At 43.7% G+C, this 16,451-nt stretch overlaps 1 protein-coding gene across 1 annotated transcript in view; it reads right to left on the bottom strand.

The window, feature by feature from the left end:
• LOC126413144 (junctional adhesion molecule B-like) overlaps positions 1 to 16,451 on the bottom strand; it is a 125,465-nt gene that overhangs the window by 71,287 nt on the left and 37,727 nt on the right. Inside the window, exon 3 of the mRNA XM_050083037.1 lies at positions 1,776 to 1,989. Coding sequence (XP_049938994.1) covers positions 1,776 to 1,989 — 214 coding nt within the window. The remainder of the gene's footprint in view (positions 1 to 1,775; positions 1,990 to 16,451) is intronic.

Below are 16,451 nucleotides of genomic sequence, written 5' to 3'. Positions count from 1 at the left end.
TCACCTCAGTGTAATAAACACAACAGATACAGATAACAGAGTCATCAATAATGTGTTCTCCTACACTATTTACAAATGTCTGCCAATGCTGGGGTAACTTTTCTATTACAACTGTAAAACTCACGGGAGAGAATTTTCATCCGGAACGGAAGTTGCTTGGAGGTTGTTCAGTAGAGGTAAAAATCTGAGGGCGGAGCATGGGCGAATAAGGTGGCTTTGGAACGATTTCCCATCCCGACTCCTGTACAGTGTTTTCGTCAGTCTAACAGAATGCTGGCGGACGATATCTTTGAGTAGCACCACACTCCACGCTATTTTTATGGTTGTTGTTCTTTGACTGCGTCTGTAAGACGTCTCAGTTGTTGAGAATAAATGTCAGCAGTGATGGTTACATCACGCTGAAGCAATTCGTAGTAGACCGCACCGTCGCTGTTCCATCGGACGCATAACATTGTCTTTTCTGGATGCGGGCATGTCTTTGTAGAGAGAGCTGCTGCATTTTATCGGTCAAACTTTCCCTTCTCTTCCTAATTTCAGGATAAAGACGCCATTTATCGTCACCAGTAATCACGCGGGGTAAGACAGGACGATGTTGTTCGCGAGCTAATTCACGACAAGCGATCAAAGATGCACAAATGGCCGCCAGCTGATTTTTGTGATTTTGGGTTAGAGCGTACGGTACACAAACTCCAGATATTTTGATCTTCCCCATTCCGTCGACAAGTTGCACGATGGGTGGAACGATCAGAGTTCATCGCATTTGCTCGTTCTCGGGTCCACTGACGTGGATCTTTGGGGATTAATGCATTCAAACGACCTTCATCTAACCCCGAATGTCTTCCTGAACGTGCAGAGTGACTAATGTCAAAACGATTCTTCTGCGATCGGGAAATTATTTTCTTGCTGTGCTCTGTCCAATTGCAGTATCGCCATACACTGTCACTCCTCTATTGACCCGAAAGAGAAGAATATGTCGAAAACGTTCCTATATACGAACTTGGCACTTCATTTTGTCGCGTCCACAGCACCACTCACTATCTCCCAAAGGCAAAACGACAATATATAAACTGAAACAGCAAGAGCGAACTACAAATAAAATAAGACAATCGACAAATAAACCCATAGCAACCGGAATAGCAACATGCAAAACGAAACCGCCACGAACTTATGCACTAATCTAGTATTTATGTGACATGACTGTTAAGCAATAATCCATAGGTCACGCATCGTCTACTACCTTGAAACATGTAAGATTTTTTTACCATGGGTCGTCCGATCCGTCAAAATGAAAAGAATTACTTTAATGTCTTAACAGTCTCATCTGTTTTGAAAATGGAAATGTTTAGCTTTTATTTCAGAGCGTAACTGGTTTTTATAATATTGAAATTTGATTTGATTTCGTTTAGTGGTTATTGGTGTGTAGTACAGTACTAACGTAAGAGATACGTGGTGCAATAATATACTGATGAAACTTTCTCTGTGGCACCACTTTTCTATTTCAGTAGAATGTTTATTCCTAGGTATTTTGCAATGTTGTACCTTGCAACTTTTTTCATATTTCGCGAAGCAATAATTTTTTGGAGTAATTTTTTTTATTTGAGAAAAAGGCTCCTGCGTGTAAAAAGTGAATGTCGTCATTTAAAAACGGAATGAGAATACATATCATATTTCTACATTACATGACTGGCTAGAGGCAGCAATCTGAAATGTGTATCAAGGTACGACTCATTCCGCAGCAGTTAGAGGTAAGTGCGGGCAGGCAGCAGGTTACTCACCCACGACGTTGAGCGTGACGGTCCTGCTGAGCTTCTGCTCGGCGGCGCTGACCTGGCACTCGTAGTGGCCGGCGTCGCGCGGCTGCACGTACTTCACCTGCAGCGTCCACGTGGACGTCGAGTCGACGAGGAACGCCTGGAAGCGGTCGTCCGCGATGAACGTGTACCGGTCCACCGTCAGGATGTGCGAGTCGCGGCGACGCACCCACGACACCTGCAACAGTCAGAGGGGACCATCACCAGGGAAGGGTTTCCAACCAGTGGGCGAAGGGTGTGGGAATGTTTCTAGTTTTCAACAAAAAGGTAATGGTCGCAATAATATACTCGCAGTCGCTGACCTTTTCTTGAAACAGATAGCAGATATTGAAACCTACGACGAAATTTGTTAGTCACGAACGTTGATCCTTAAGGATGTATATTATGTATAGGGCGTTTATAGATCATTTGTACAAAAATAACCTTCATTCGTGGAAAGTGTAAATTTCTTACAGAAATGCACGAAGTGCATTTTACACTGATCAGCTAGAACAATGTCACCACCGACCTACTACCGCTATAAACCTGTCCAGTCGATGATGCGTCACCTGGCGAGGAATGACTACCAGTCAGACACACGCACAGTGCATGTGGTATCAGTGAGTATGCTGTTCATGTGTAATGGGGAAGGCATGCGATCTATCTGAGTTTAACATAGGGCACACTGTGATGGCGCAGAGGCTCAGAACGAACATTGTGGAAACTGCACAACTTGTTGGGTCTTTGAGGAGTGCTGTGGTGAGTGTCTTCAACACGTGTTGAAACAATAGGGGTTGTGCAGCTGGGCAGTCACCACTCATTACAGACGTCAGATGTCGCAGGCTCAGCAGACTGGTAAAACACGATGGGTGATGAACTGTGGTGGAACAAACACCAACCTTTAATGGTGAGCAGAATACAAGTGTGTCTGAACACACAGTGCTCTGAACACTCCTACCCATGGGCCTCTGCAGCTGACAACCCATGAGTAGTAGGGCAAGGGGGCATCAGCAAACTTTTGTTAGTGTTGGTTACTTATGTCAGGTGCAAATATACAATCAGGTGCAATCATATTCTTCTCCTCTGATTGACAGGTCCTTAACCTATCCGTCTGCTAAGTGGGTTATGACCCTGGGGATAATGCATCATTATGAAAAATTTCCCCACCACTCCCCCTCCCCCTCCTCCTCCTCCTCCTCCTTCTTCCAACCCCTCTGGAAACTTCGAAACCTCCTCCTCCCCACTCGCCAATACAATTACACTTTCAGGCTTGCATTATTCGAATAGCCCCTTCCACTCTAACAATTTGATTGACTAATTAATTAAATTGATTAATTAATTAACCCCTGTTGTTGTTGTGGTCTTCAGTCCTGAGACTGGTTTGATGCAGCTCTCCATGCTACTCTATCCTGTGCAAGCTTCTTCATCTCCCAGTACCTACTGCAACCTACATCCTTCTGAATCTGCTTAGTGTATTCATCTCTTGGTCTCCCCCTATGATTTTTACCCTCCACGCTGCCCTCCAATACTAAATTGGTGATCCCTTGATGCCTCAGTACCATCTGGTAAATCGCCCTAGCCCTCACCTCACACTCTCCTCCCCTCCATCCTGGAATTTGGTGGTACTATGCACTAGAGGAAGGATCTGAAAAACAGGAAATTCAATTACATGGCAGAAGGTATATTCCTTATTTATAAAATATTTAATCTACAGGTGCTGGACCTCTGCTACTTATCATTCTCCATCGTTTGGTAAGAGTCAGGTCTTGTAACATACATCTAGGAACAAGTAGTTAATTCCATCGCTATTTTTTTATGCCGAATGTAGTCCGCCTCCGTAGTTTAGCAGTAGTGTTACTGACTACAACGTAGAGGACCCAGGTTCGATTCCCAGGAAGAGACTGGGTGTTGTGTGTCCTTCATCATTATTTTCATCATCATTGACTCGCAAGTTGCCGATGTGGTGTCACCTGAAAAGAACTTTGCAATACGGCGGCTGAACTCCCCCACATGGGGCCTCCCAGCCAACATTGCCATACAATCATTTAATTTTTCTTTATTCCGATTGTGCAAGGAATAACATTGACGTAACTCATCATACATAACTACATCGTCGAAAATCTTTTGATAACAAAGCACGTGCCTCTTGCCATCCACCAGGCGGCACCATGCACCAGTGTCCTAGAGAACGACACTACACCCGATGAGGACAACGCCTGCACTGTCATATTGGCTGCAACACAGCTAGCCGCCTCGTGCAGTGCACAGACCAGAAGTTGCACTAATCCTCAAAACTAGAGATTCATTTGGTGGCCGCCTTTTGACATTTGATACCTGAGAAATTCCTTTCGAAACAAATGCTCTCTCTCTCTCTCTCTCTCTCTCTCTCTCTCTCTCTCTCTTTCTCTTTCTCTCTCTCTCTCTCTCTCTTTCAAGTGGTTACATCCTGTAGTGTGCCACTGTCAGGCCTGCACATGCCATCACTCGCTGTCAGAGCGAACAACAAGCAATTCAGGATTTACCTGATAACCACCAGCTGTGGATGTCTTGAAAATATCCCTCACTCTTTCAGATTGATTGACTAATTAATTAAATCAATTCCATTTGTGTGGGACAGTTCCTTTTTGCATGCGATTGGTCGATACCAGGATTGGAATATTTGGCATGATTCATTCCGGCAACCACCCGGTTCCCGAACATGACCATATATTTTTCCCCTCTTGCCTCCTATTGGTGGATACTGGTACAATTGGGGTATTTGGTAGGAATTCCATTGCATTAGAGGAGGTTGAACATTTCAAAATTCTGCTCATTTGCATACTATGTCCTATGTCCATAAACAACCTGTGAAGGGGTTAGATTGCTGTGTGTGTTCACAATACAACTATCAGAAACAATAGATTAATCAATGGGTAATTTGATGTGGCGAGTGAGTCTTTACAGCGCAGTGTAAGGTTTAAGTTGGTTCTCTCAGCTACAACAGGACGAAGAATAAGTAGGAGGAGTAGGAGAAGGGGAAGGAAGGTTCTGCAGCGTGATAGGACAGAAACAACAACAACTGTGACTACGACATTACACTGTGATGTATTGAGAAGCGACAAACATGACACATTTAAAACACGATCTAGTCCGAAACCCTACTTGTCATGTCTAGATGGCAGAGATAGCTGAAACACTCACACATCCCGCACGCTCATGTCCCGATATACACATGAAGCATGAAAATCTCCTCGTACACCACCAGCGCCAATGCTCAGAGGCCACAGAAAACTGCTGCAGTTGTGGACAAGTGTGTACGCCAGAGCGCATCACCCCCAGCCATGGAGGGCATGTTGGGATGACTAGAATGGTAGCTATTCGGATTTTATCGACACATCCAGCACCAATATGTGGCAGTTATCAATATTTAATTGCACAGTTTTCGGTGGGGAATACATGCAACAGACATGATCGCGGACTTAGCCCAATGCATACCGAGTATTAGTTCGGTACTCAGCTATACAGAGAGCGCCCTCGCTGGGACCTGCCCGTGCAACACCATGCAAGAACCGAATAGTCTGCTGGCTGGATCCTTTCTTTGTACCTGCAGCCCGCGATTGAGTTACGATCGAAATACCCATTCGTTCCCGTCAAAGGCTACCTCTGGCATGCGCTCCCATTCGCCAACAATGTCGTCCTAATAAACCAGCCTCATATTTATCACTATAACTACAGTTAAATATTACGATTACACCCACAATCTGAGGATATTCGACGATGAGCGAAGTATTGGAAATACCTTCTCCTGATGCTGTGGCTCTGGAAATATCTATACCTATATTCCTCTAATGACTGTACATAATTTTCCACGTAAAATCCTTCACCCACACCTCATGGTTATAGATGCATTGAATCACAATCTCCAACATCAAATCTATACCTCCCTTACAACGGTACACAATTATTTTCTTTGCACACTTGAGAACAATGACCACAATAACTTTACACCTCAACAAAAACCTTATGAACCTGCTGATCACTGTGAATCTATCATACATCCTCTACCAAGTACAATCCTTCGCCAAAAACTGATTGCTGGTGCCACGAATTAATATCGAGCGAAAATCCGTGGTGGATGTATATGCCTCATTTGTATTCCATGCGAGTGATATCAGTCTCCCTTACGAAGAGAGACATAATTGTCTAATAAGAGACTAGGTGTTCAAAACACGATTCCCACAAACATGCATAAAAAGCGGTCTTGGTTGTACAGGCACACACAAGTATCGCTAAAAATATTAACGTTAAAAACTGTACATACTTTATTAGTTAAAGTATGGTGTTGCCTCCTTATGAAGTGGTCTTCCACACTACATACATTGTGATAACGAGGTGTACATTAACAGACCGAAAAAGATGGTACACGTCACCAGCAGTGTAAGCTTGTAACAAAGTCACCCATATCACCGAATTTATGAAGTGATTTCGGCTAAGGAACGTAGTTTTAAGCCAATATTTGCAACTCTCTCTTGTCGCTGCTAGATATTTCCCACACTAACGAACTGCATTTGTAGCACAGTCTATATCAATACCATGTAGACAGTGTAACAGAGGTTCTGTGATATATCTACTGGCTATAGGTGAGGGAGGATGATGGTTGATTGAGAATGATCATATACCACAGATGGTACGCTATGTCAGGAATCACTTTAAAAACGCAACTGTCGATTGAATTCATACGAAATGTACAAAATATTATGACCAATACGCTGTTTTTTTGTCTATAGCGTCACGATTTCTGGTAGTAATGCTGTCTGCGATTTGGAATCAAGTCTATCCATTCAACCACATACTTCCGTTGGACGCTGTGGAGAAATGTTTTAATGAGCACAGCCACCGGTGAATTATATTTGTAGCATTCTCATATCTCGAAACGTCGCCCGATTTGAACCTCAGCAATACTCCATTGTGGTTTTTTAGAGTCTCTCTGCATCTTTTAACTGTTATTCAGCCTCTGCCCCGCCTTCCCTCCAGCTTTATCCAAGTGATTGGTCGATTTTAAGTCAGAACAGAGCAGAGTTCAGAGAGCACTATATCTAAGGCCTCCTGCATCCGGAAGAGAAACAGGGTGGGCTGAGGTAATGCGACAGGACCCTGTTTTGGCCACTCGGTGGAAATGACGATATGTTGACATATCTCTGCCAGCCATATACAATGTGTATGGCTAGCGCCAAACGAAGCTTCCTCCTGCAACGTGAGTTTGTGGAAAAAAATTGTATGCGTAGTTAAGGTGATATTACTTATAAGGAAAATTGGGAAGACTGCCGATCATACTGGAACTGGAAGAAGGAGTAGGAGGATTTTACTACTGCACTGTGGTGCATCTCTGAACTACACACAGGTACTGCAGTCCGAAGGTGATCTGTATCCTTCAGTGAGCTTTCATGTCTGTCACCCAACTTCCTATCCTTTTTATTTTGTACCATGCAACAGAGAAAAACTACGAACTACTACAACTCCACTAAGGTCAGCCGGTAGGGAACTCGGTGAGGTATTACCACGATCCCCTCTTATGATACACTGAAACAAATGCCGTCTACGTACTAGCATTGAGCATATGTGGCGATCCTAATAAATACATAAATTTTCATCCATTGGAACAGATGAACTTTGGTCAAAGTCGTTGAACAGACCAATGTAATTTTCTTCAGCTGTACTGCGGAAGGATCTTATGTTACAGACTATCAATCACAAGAGAAGGTCCCTGTGCTGTTTTTCCACGATCAGCTTGATACATTGTTCTTTTCTACTGTAACATATCCAAGCAGTAATTGACTACAGCTGCATACATAGCCATACATTTAGTTTTTTTCCACCACGAATTAAAGATCTTTGTCAGATGCTAATTAAACATTTGAACATTTCCGTTGGCTCTCACAGAAAGCTGGACATTGCATGGTGTAAACTATGCTGCTCCCACTCACACAAGATGATTGTAGTAGACGACAGAGGCGGTGTTTGTTACTGACAAAATTGTGGAAGACATTGCAACATACGGAAACAGAAAAAGTTTGCAGAATTTGGAGAACTTCAAAAAAGCTTCCCAAAAGTGATGACCTCTACATTTAATCTCATCTTTCACAGTGACGGCGTAGCAGAAGTGTAGCTTTTCCAATTAAACGAGAACAAGAGCATTGAGTCCATATATTGCATGATCGTAAGTGATCATTGGTTTGGTGCTGGCCACCCCCAGAATTTGTTACTCCCACCAAGATGCTTTCCCTCTCCTGTAATTGACATTCTGTGGTGTATAGTCCTATTACAGTACAGGCTACAAAACTATACACTGCTCTGTGCAGGTGACATCAGTCACTGGTCAACCACTTCAGTGAATCAATATTTGTATACTTAATAGAATCGCCACAAATGCTCAATGCCAGCATTCAAATGATATTTGTCTTTGTTGTATCAGAAGAGATGGACGTCGTAATATCGAGATCTCTACCGAGTGATGTTAATGAACGTACTATAGTTAGTAGACTTTCTCTATTGGATGATACAAAATAATAAGATAGTGGGGTTGTTTGGGTGACAAACATGAAGGCACCCTTAGGGATGCAGAGTACCTTCGGATTGCAATACCTGTATGTAGTTTGGAGATGCATCACAATGCAGTAATAAAATCCTCGTCCTTATTCAGTTCCCATATGATATGCTGTCTTCCTGATTTTACTGATACTCCACCTCAACTGCTCATACTGTCTTTTCTTCTACATCATGTTGCAGGAAAAGCTTCGTTTGGTGCTGGCCTCACTCATTGTATATGACTGGCAGAGATATGACAACATGTTCTCATTTTCCCCCGAGTGGCCAAAACAGGGTCCTATTGCATTACCTCAGCTCATCCTGTTTCTGTATGGGACGCATTAGGTCTTGGTTATAGCGCTCTCTCACTTCTGCTCAGTTCTGGCTTAAACGGGACAAGTGTACGGAACGTTACCGTTTTAGATCGAAAAAACTGGCCACGTGCGAGAAGGATTCGAACCCTGCGAGCTTCTGTAAAACCTAATTATTTATAGAGACAGTTGATCCATTCCGAGATTCGAGGATCTTAATGATTCTTCCTGTTATCGATACTGATAATGCAAGGCGTTGGGCGCTCAGATGCTGCGATTTACGAAAATGTTTTAATGTCAAGTTTGAATTCGGGTAATAAACGAAAAACGACTGTTTTTCGTATGGTATGGCTAAAATTTAAAGATTTTCTTATTTTACCCCTCTTGTATCGTTAAACATTTTTGTCTTGCCAAAGTTTCGTGATTCTGCGTCAAGGGAAGGACGCTATGGATTTTATTGAGTGAGTTCGCGAGTGTCTAAATATGTAACATAAACGGCAGTATCTTTTGATTGCATTGACGTACAAGCTAACGTTCATTATATTGTCATGGGACCATAGACCTCATTATGCAACATAAATTTCAACTAGATGCGTCTACCCGTTAAAGAGACAAAGGTGTCTTAACAGAAGGACGGACGGACGGACGAGGAGTCTGATAAGAACTGACGAAAAAAATTCTTTTCATATAATTACAAATGAACAGTTTCCTGATTTCCTTCTTTGGCGGTACTGTGAAACCTTGCTTGTTGGTAAACTTGATGACTCTAGTTGAACGGAATTTCAAATTGAGTGGGTTTACAAGCATCAAAATATGTGACATAAATGGCCGTATCTTTCGACTGCATGGACTAGATGCTTTAGTTTTTTGCATCGCCAAGGGAGCCTTCACCTTACTATGTGACACAAAATTCAACTTGCTGCGCCAACTTTTTCCTGAGAAAAAGTGCTCCAAACAGTCGGAGGATAAACGGAGAGACAGACGGACAACGAAGTGATGCTTTAAAGGTTCCGTTTTTACCGACTGAGCTACTGAACCCTAAAAAATGGACTCGCAAAGTGTTTATCGTATCATAAAATACTGAATAGTTTTCGGATGTTTAATTTATGAAGCGCATTGTACTTAACGTGTTGTATATTCCTTAGCGCTCGATGAAAATGTAAATGTCACAGGCACAGCCCGGCAGTTTTTGTCAGAGTCGCAGGCAGTGAACTTGAATTCCGAGATGAAATCCTGGACTTAGTAGCAATGAAGAATACAACAGCTTGATGTGACGTAATTATCAGCATTGAACAACGTGTAGAATATCAAAGTTTGTGTGGCAACAGCCCGAAGGGCATCGATCTTAGGAAACATGGGTATTCGTTGAGCAACTGAATGAGGAGATACAAAAGAATTTCCGGCACCCAGTGTCATCAAGAGTGTAGCCTAATATTCAGTATTGACATTATATGATCATAAGGAGATGCAAAATAGAACTTCTTATATGATGTAATGGACTCCTGGTCTCTTTAAATATGAAAAAATGTAAGAAAGTGCTCTGACAAAGAGAAGGGACGCAAGTATATCCCATTATACGTATGACTTGTGAAGACTTTATAGAGCTTCATCACGACTATTTATGTGCACAGAATGTTACTTCGAACAACGTAATGAATATTGCTGACTGTACGACTTACCATTTATTAAAGCATGCCGTTCTACACTTCCAGTTTCAGCGATCTCTCAAACTTGTTGCCAGGCAGCACGAAAATCGACGTGTTTACAGTGAGGTGAGCTGGCGTAATAGAAGCCATTTGTTAAATCGATATTTTTGTCTTTTGGGTGAGGTCGATATGCTCCTGGAAATGAGAAATTCGTGTGTTCCTGAAGTGGAACAAACTTCATAGCCATATTATCTTGCTTTCCTTGTCAATACAAAAATCCATCTTTAGGGAAAGCATCTGCTGATGATGCATTTATCGACTATGCACAAACATTCAAATTGAAATTTTCACTATAATAGAGCAGATGCAGACTTTGAAAGCCATCTACCTATTCCACGCAACCTTGAATTATAGTTTCGATTTAAGGTTGTGGGTGGGCTTCAGGGTGATTTTCATTTCCATTACTCTCAATATTCAGTGATTTTTGAAGACAGTCACTATCGGCTGCAGCGTAAAGTAATTGCCCTGCTATGCAACAAGGAATGTAAAGAAAAATTTTATAACAAGAGGAAATTTTATATTACTACAGGCATTTCCCGCAGGATCCATATACACTTTTTTATAAAACATTGGTGCAGACGTAGTATCAGAGTTCGGTTCCACGTACGTCTGCGAAAACTGTTTTCAACAATGAAGAACAACACAACGCTTTTGAGAAAGTCATTGCTCAAATCGTAAAGCGACCTGCGTGTAACGTCTACAAAGCACACAAACGACTGCACCAAGTATACACGCTCTTACAAAAGAGAAAAAGAGCTAAAACGTTGAGCGTGCGAACGAATTGAACATCATTATATGTATTATGTCTGATTAAGTAAAACTGTATGGCAGAAATCTATTTTTCGTTTGTTTGTTTAATTTATATCAGTGGAATCTCATTTAGAGTCATTTACATGATTCTGTTTGCAAAATTAATTAGCCTTAAAAATACGTGGTGTTTGCGTCGCCCCTCTCTGGTCTTCACACAGATACCCCATCCCTACCATGATACGTAGGACGTGACACAGTGTACCGCCGTGTAGCAGCGCTTGTCCATTGCTGCAGGAACACTGGCTGTTCCTCGTGTTTCGCTCTCCCTGTTAACTCACATACTTCAAACTGATTACTTAGTGACACATAAATGGGGACCATGAGGTTCAAAGAGGAACTGAAGGAACGATTTAGCAAACAGATAAGTTGCAGTAGAACATGTGGAGAGACTGGACAAAAACGGAGTCACAGATGTAGCCAAATCGGATTAAGATCACCTTGGGTTGATCTGCGGCACGCAGAAATCCCCAGTATCCTCGAGAGTGGAAGGGCGCTAGAATACGAATCCAGCAAAAGACGATGACACAACGGAAAAGGATGCGAACCTTAAGATTCCCTGTCGTGAAGGGTAGAGACAATTAATGCATCCAAAGGTTACTAGTCAGATGTGGCCACATCTTCAACAGTTATGGCTCTTGTGATAGTGCCGCCTGTGAGTGTGATGCACAGGAACCGACTAATGACAGACTCCTTAGAAACTCCAGAGAAGATCTGAAATAATTCCATGAAATGATTCCTTGTATCACCGTCCGGTTAACAAATTTAAGCACTGATTTATAAATTCATACTTATACAAAAAATAATAATTTTTGCTGAGCAATGAAATTTAGGGAATATACACTCCTGGAAATGGAAAAAAGAACACATTGACACCGGTGTGTCAGACCCACCATACTTGCTCCGGACATTGGGAGAGGGCTGTACAAGCAATGATCACACGCACGGCACAGCGGACACACCAGGAACCGCGGTGTTGGCCGTCGAATGGCGCTAGCTGCGCAGCATTTGTGCACCGCCGCCGTCAGTGTCAGCCAGTTTGCCGTGGCATACGGAGCTCCATCGCAGTCTTTAACACTGGTAGCATGCCGCGACAGCGTGGACGTGAACCGTATGTGCAGTTGACGGACTTTGAGCGAGGGCGTATAGTGGGCATGCGGGAGGCCGGGTGGACGTACCGCCGAATTGCTCAACACGTGGGGCGTGAGGTCTCCACAGTACATCGATGTTGTCGCCAGTGGTCGGCGGAAGGTGCACGTGCCCGTCGACCTGGGACCGGACCGTAGCGACGCACGGATGCACGCCAAGACCGTAGGATCCTACGCAGTGCCGTAGGGGACCGCACCGCCACTTCCCAGCAAATTAGGGACACTGTTGCTCCTGGGGTATCGGCGAGGACCATTCGCAACCGTCTCCATGAAGCTGGGCTACGGTCCCGCACACCGTTAGGCCGTCTTCCGCTCACGCCCCAACATCGTGCAGCCCCCCTCCAGTGGTGTCGCGACAGGCGTGAATGGAGGGACGAATGGAGATGTGTCGTCTTCAGCGATGAGAGTCGCTTCTGCCTTGGTGCCAATGATGGTCGTATGCGTGTTTGGCGCCGTGCAGGTGAGCGCCACAATCAGGACTGCATACGACCGAGGCACACAGGGCCAACACCCGGCATCATGGTGTGGGGAGCGATCTCCTACACTGGCCGTACACCACTGGTGATCGTCGAGGAGACACTGAATAGTGCACGGTACATCCAAACCGTCATCGAACCCATCGTTCTACCATTCCTAGACCGGCAAGGGAACTTGCTGTTCCAACAGGACAATGCACGTCCGCATGTATCCCGTGCCACCCAACGTGCTCTAGAAGGTGTAAGTCAACTACCCTGGCCAGCAAGATCTTCGGATCTGTCCCCCATTGAGCATGTTTGGGACTGGATGAAGCGTCGTCTCACGCGGTCTGCACGTCCAGCACGAACGCTGGTCCAACTGAGGCGCCAGGTGGAAATGGCATGGCAAGCCGTTCCACAGGACTACATCCAGCATCTCTACGATCGTCTCCAAGGGATAATAGCAGCACTGTACTAGTGCCGACATTGTGCATGCTCTGTTGCCTGTGTCTATGTGCCTGTGGTTCTGTCAGTGGGATCATGTGATGTATCTGACCCCAGGAATGTGTCAATAAAGTTTCCCCTTCCTGGGACAATGAATTCACGGTGTTCTTATTTCAATTTCCAGGAGTGTATTTATCTAGGGAATACATTTAAGTGATTAACTTTGCAAGATCAGATAAGACGTTGCAAGTGTGAAATACCGGTAAATTAATAACCAATATAACCGCTAGAATGTTGACTGCAAGCATGGAAATATGAAGACACTCTGTAGAGCATTTTGCGTAAGAACAGCGGTCTTTGGGGGACCGTTATCCTGTTGGAAAACGCGCCCTGGTATGCTGTTCATGAATGACAGCACAACAGGTCGAATCATCAGGCTAACGCACAATTTCGCAGTCAAGGTGTGCGGGACAACCACGAGAGTGCTCCTGTTCTCATACGAAATCGCACCCCAGGCCATAACTGTAGGTGCAGCGAATCTAGCAACCAGAATGCTTGGTTGCAGTCCTTCAACTGGTTTCCTCCTAATGTACCCACGGCCATAACTGGCACCGAGGCAGAACCATCTTTCACCAGAAAACACAACATACATCCACCCTGCCATCAAATGAGATACCGCTTTACACCATTCAAGTCGCAAATTGTGGTGGGTTGGGGTCAGTGGAACGCAGGCTACAGGACGTCTGGCTCGCAGCTGTCCTTGACCTAACCGATTGGTAACAGTTGCGTCACTGTGGTGCCAAATGAGGCTCAAATCGCTGCCAGAGCCATATGCCGAACACACTGGTCTCTCTTCTCGGTAGTGCCTTGTAGTTTTCCGTGCTGTGCTTGGGTAGCTCAATTGGTAGAGCACGTACCCGCGAAAGGCAAAGGTCCCGAGTTCGAGTCTCGATTCGACACACAGGTTTCATCTGCCACGAAGTTTGATAGCAGCGCAGATTCCACCACTGATTGAAAATTTCATGCCTCACGGAGTGACCGCGCGGTTAGAGGCGCCATGTCACGTTTTGCGCTGGCCCTTCCGCCGGAGGTTCGAGTCCCCCCTCGGGCATGAGTGTGTGTGTTGTTCTTAGCATAAGTTGGTGTAAGTTAGTTTAAGTAGTGTGTAAGTCTAGGGACCGATGACCTCAGCAGTTTGGTCCCTTAGGAATTCACACACATTAAACATTTCCCTTCCGGAGCCCTGTCTTCCTGCGACCATACATTCTCGTGACTATCGCTGTCAGTAATCACACACAGTGGCTTCATTCTTGCCAACTCTGTCTCCATTATCGCATAAGGAACATCCAGCTTCTCTTAACACTGTTAGACGACCACATTCAAACTCAGTGAGGTGTTGATAATTGCGTCTTTGTCGCCATAAAGGCACTCTTGACTAACATCAACTCATCGCCTCCAATGACCAAGGTAACTAACGCTTGCGACCGTTGCTGAGCGTATTTGAAGGAAACCAGATTTGTATCTGCATAGTGATCTTACCCGACTGACGCGAAATTGGAATAGATATCATCTTTCACATGAAGAAACGTGCGTACCAACCTTCGTTTGTGCCATTCAGCTTTTAGGCTGTTGGTGTAATTCATGTAAATATTAAGTAAGAGTAAAGAACAAAACAAGATCGTGTGCAGTGTGCTGCAGTACAGAGTAAGTTCGGATAAATGATTACATGGAATGACATGGGGTTTTATTAGAACCAAAATAAATACAAAAGTTCAAAAAATGTCCGACAGATGGCGCTCATCTGATCAGAATAGTAATAATTAGCCTAATAAAGTAAGACAAAGCAAAGATGATGTTCTTTACAGGAAATGCTCAATATGTCCACCATCATTCCTCAACAATAGCTGTTGTCGAGGAATAATGTTGTGAACAGCGTTGTAAAGCATGTCTGGAGTTATGGTGAAGCACTGGCGTCGGATGTTGTCTTTCAACATCGCTAGAGATGTCGGTCAGTCACGATACACTTGCGACTTCAGGCAACCCCAAAGCCAATAATCGCACGGACTGAGGTCTGGGGACCTGGGAGGCCAAGCATGACGAAAGTGGCGGCTGAGCACACGATCATCACCAAACGATGCGCGCAAGAGATATTTCACGCGTCTAGCAATACTATTTTTTTTGTTCTAATGTAATTCCAAGCATGTAATTCCAAGCATGTGTGTCAATTTGTACGTCTCTATCTACATTATTCCGTGGTATATTAAGTTTTCAAATTTAGACTGACTTTTTGATTACCCGGTACATGAGATGAAAATGGCCAAAGAACTTTATGGAAAGTATCTTAATACCTATAGAAAAGAAAAAGAACAGTATAAAGTTTGAGCAACATAGAATAATAGCCTTATATCGCATGCAGCCAAAGTCAAGCTGAGGAAGCTCAACAGAAGGCTATATGGAAAGCTAAATAGCGTAATGGCAGATGAACAATTTGGTTTTTAGGCGAGAAGTGGGAACTACAGATGCCATTAGGCTATTTACAGTGATGGGGGAGAGGTACATGGAGAAGAAAGGGAAAGGGTATGTTGTGTTAATTGATCTTGAGAAGGCTTTTTACAGTTCCAGATGGGACATACTGATGGGAATCCTAAGTAAACATGGAGTTGGCTGGAGGGATAGACGGCTTATTAGAAATCTATATCTGAAGCAGAGAGAAAGAGTAAGAATAGGATGTGTGATGAGTGCAAAAATGAAACTGGGAAGAGGTGTACAACAAGGCTGTGGTTTGTCAACAACACTGTTCAATATCTACCTGGAGGAAATTATTAATGAAAGTTTTGAAGGAAGGAGAAGAGTTTGTATAGGACATCGGAGAATGGAGTGTATAAGATTTGCAGAAGACATGGTTGTGATGGCAAAGAGTGCGGAACAAATGTTACATGATCCAAACACACAATCAGAAGAATATGGAATGAAGATTAACAAGAAGAGGACGAAAAGCATGGTAATAGGAGGAAAGGGAAGAAAATGTCTTATGAAAATAGGGGGGAGAGGAAATACAGCAAGTGAATAACTTCAGTTACTTGGGAAGTGTAGTAATGGATGATATGCATTACTAAACAGAAATTAGGAAAAGAATTGCAATGGCAAAAGTTGGATTCAAGGGGAAACAGAAATTACTTTGCGGACCACTAAACAAAGATTTGCGGAAAAGACTTGCCAAGTGTTC

This window comes from Schistocerca serialis, chromosome 7, assembly GCF_023864345.2.
Source record: "Schistocerca serialis cubense isolate TAMUIC-IGC-003099 chromosome 7, iqSchSeri2.2, whole genome shotgun sequence".
Taxonomy (NCBI): Eukaryota; Metazoa; Arthropoda; class Insecta; order Orthoptera; family Acrididae; genus Schistocerca; species Schistocerca serialis.
The sequence above is the reverse complement of the archived record's forward strand: the minus strand, read 5'-3'. Positions and strand labels throughout refer to the sequence as shown.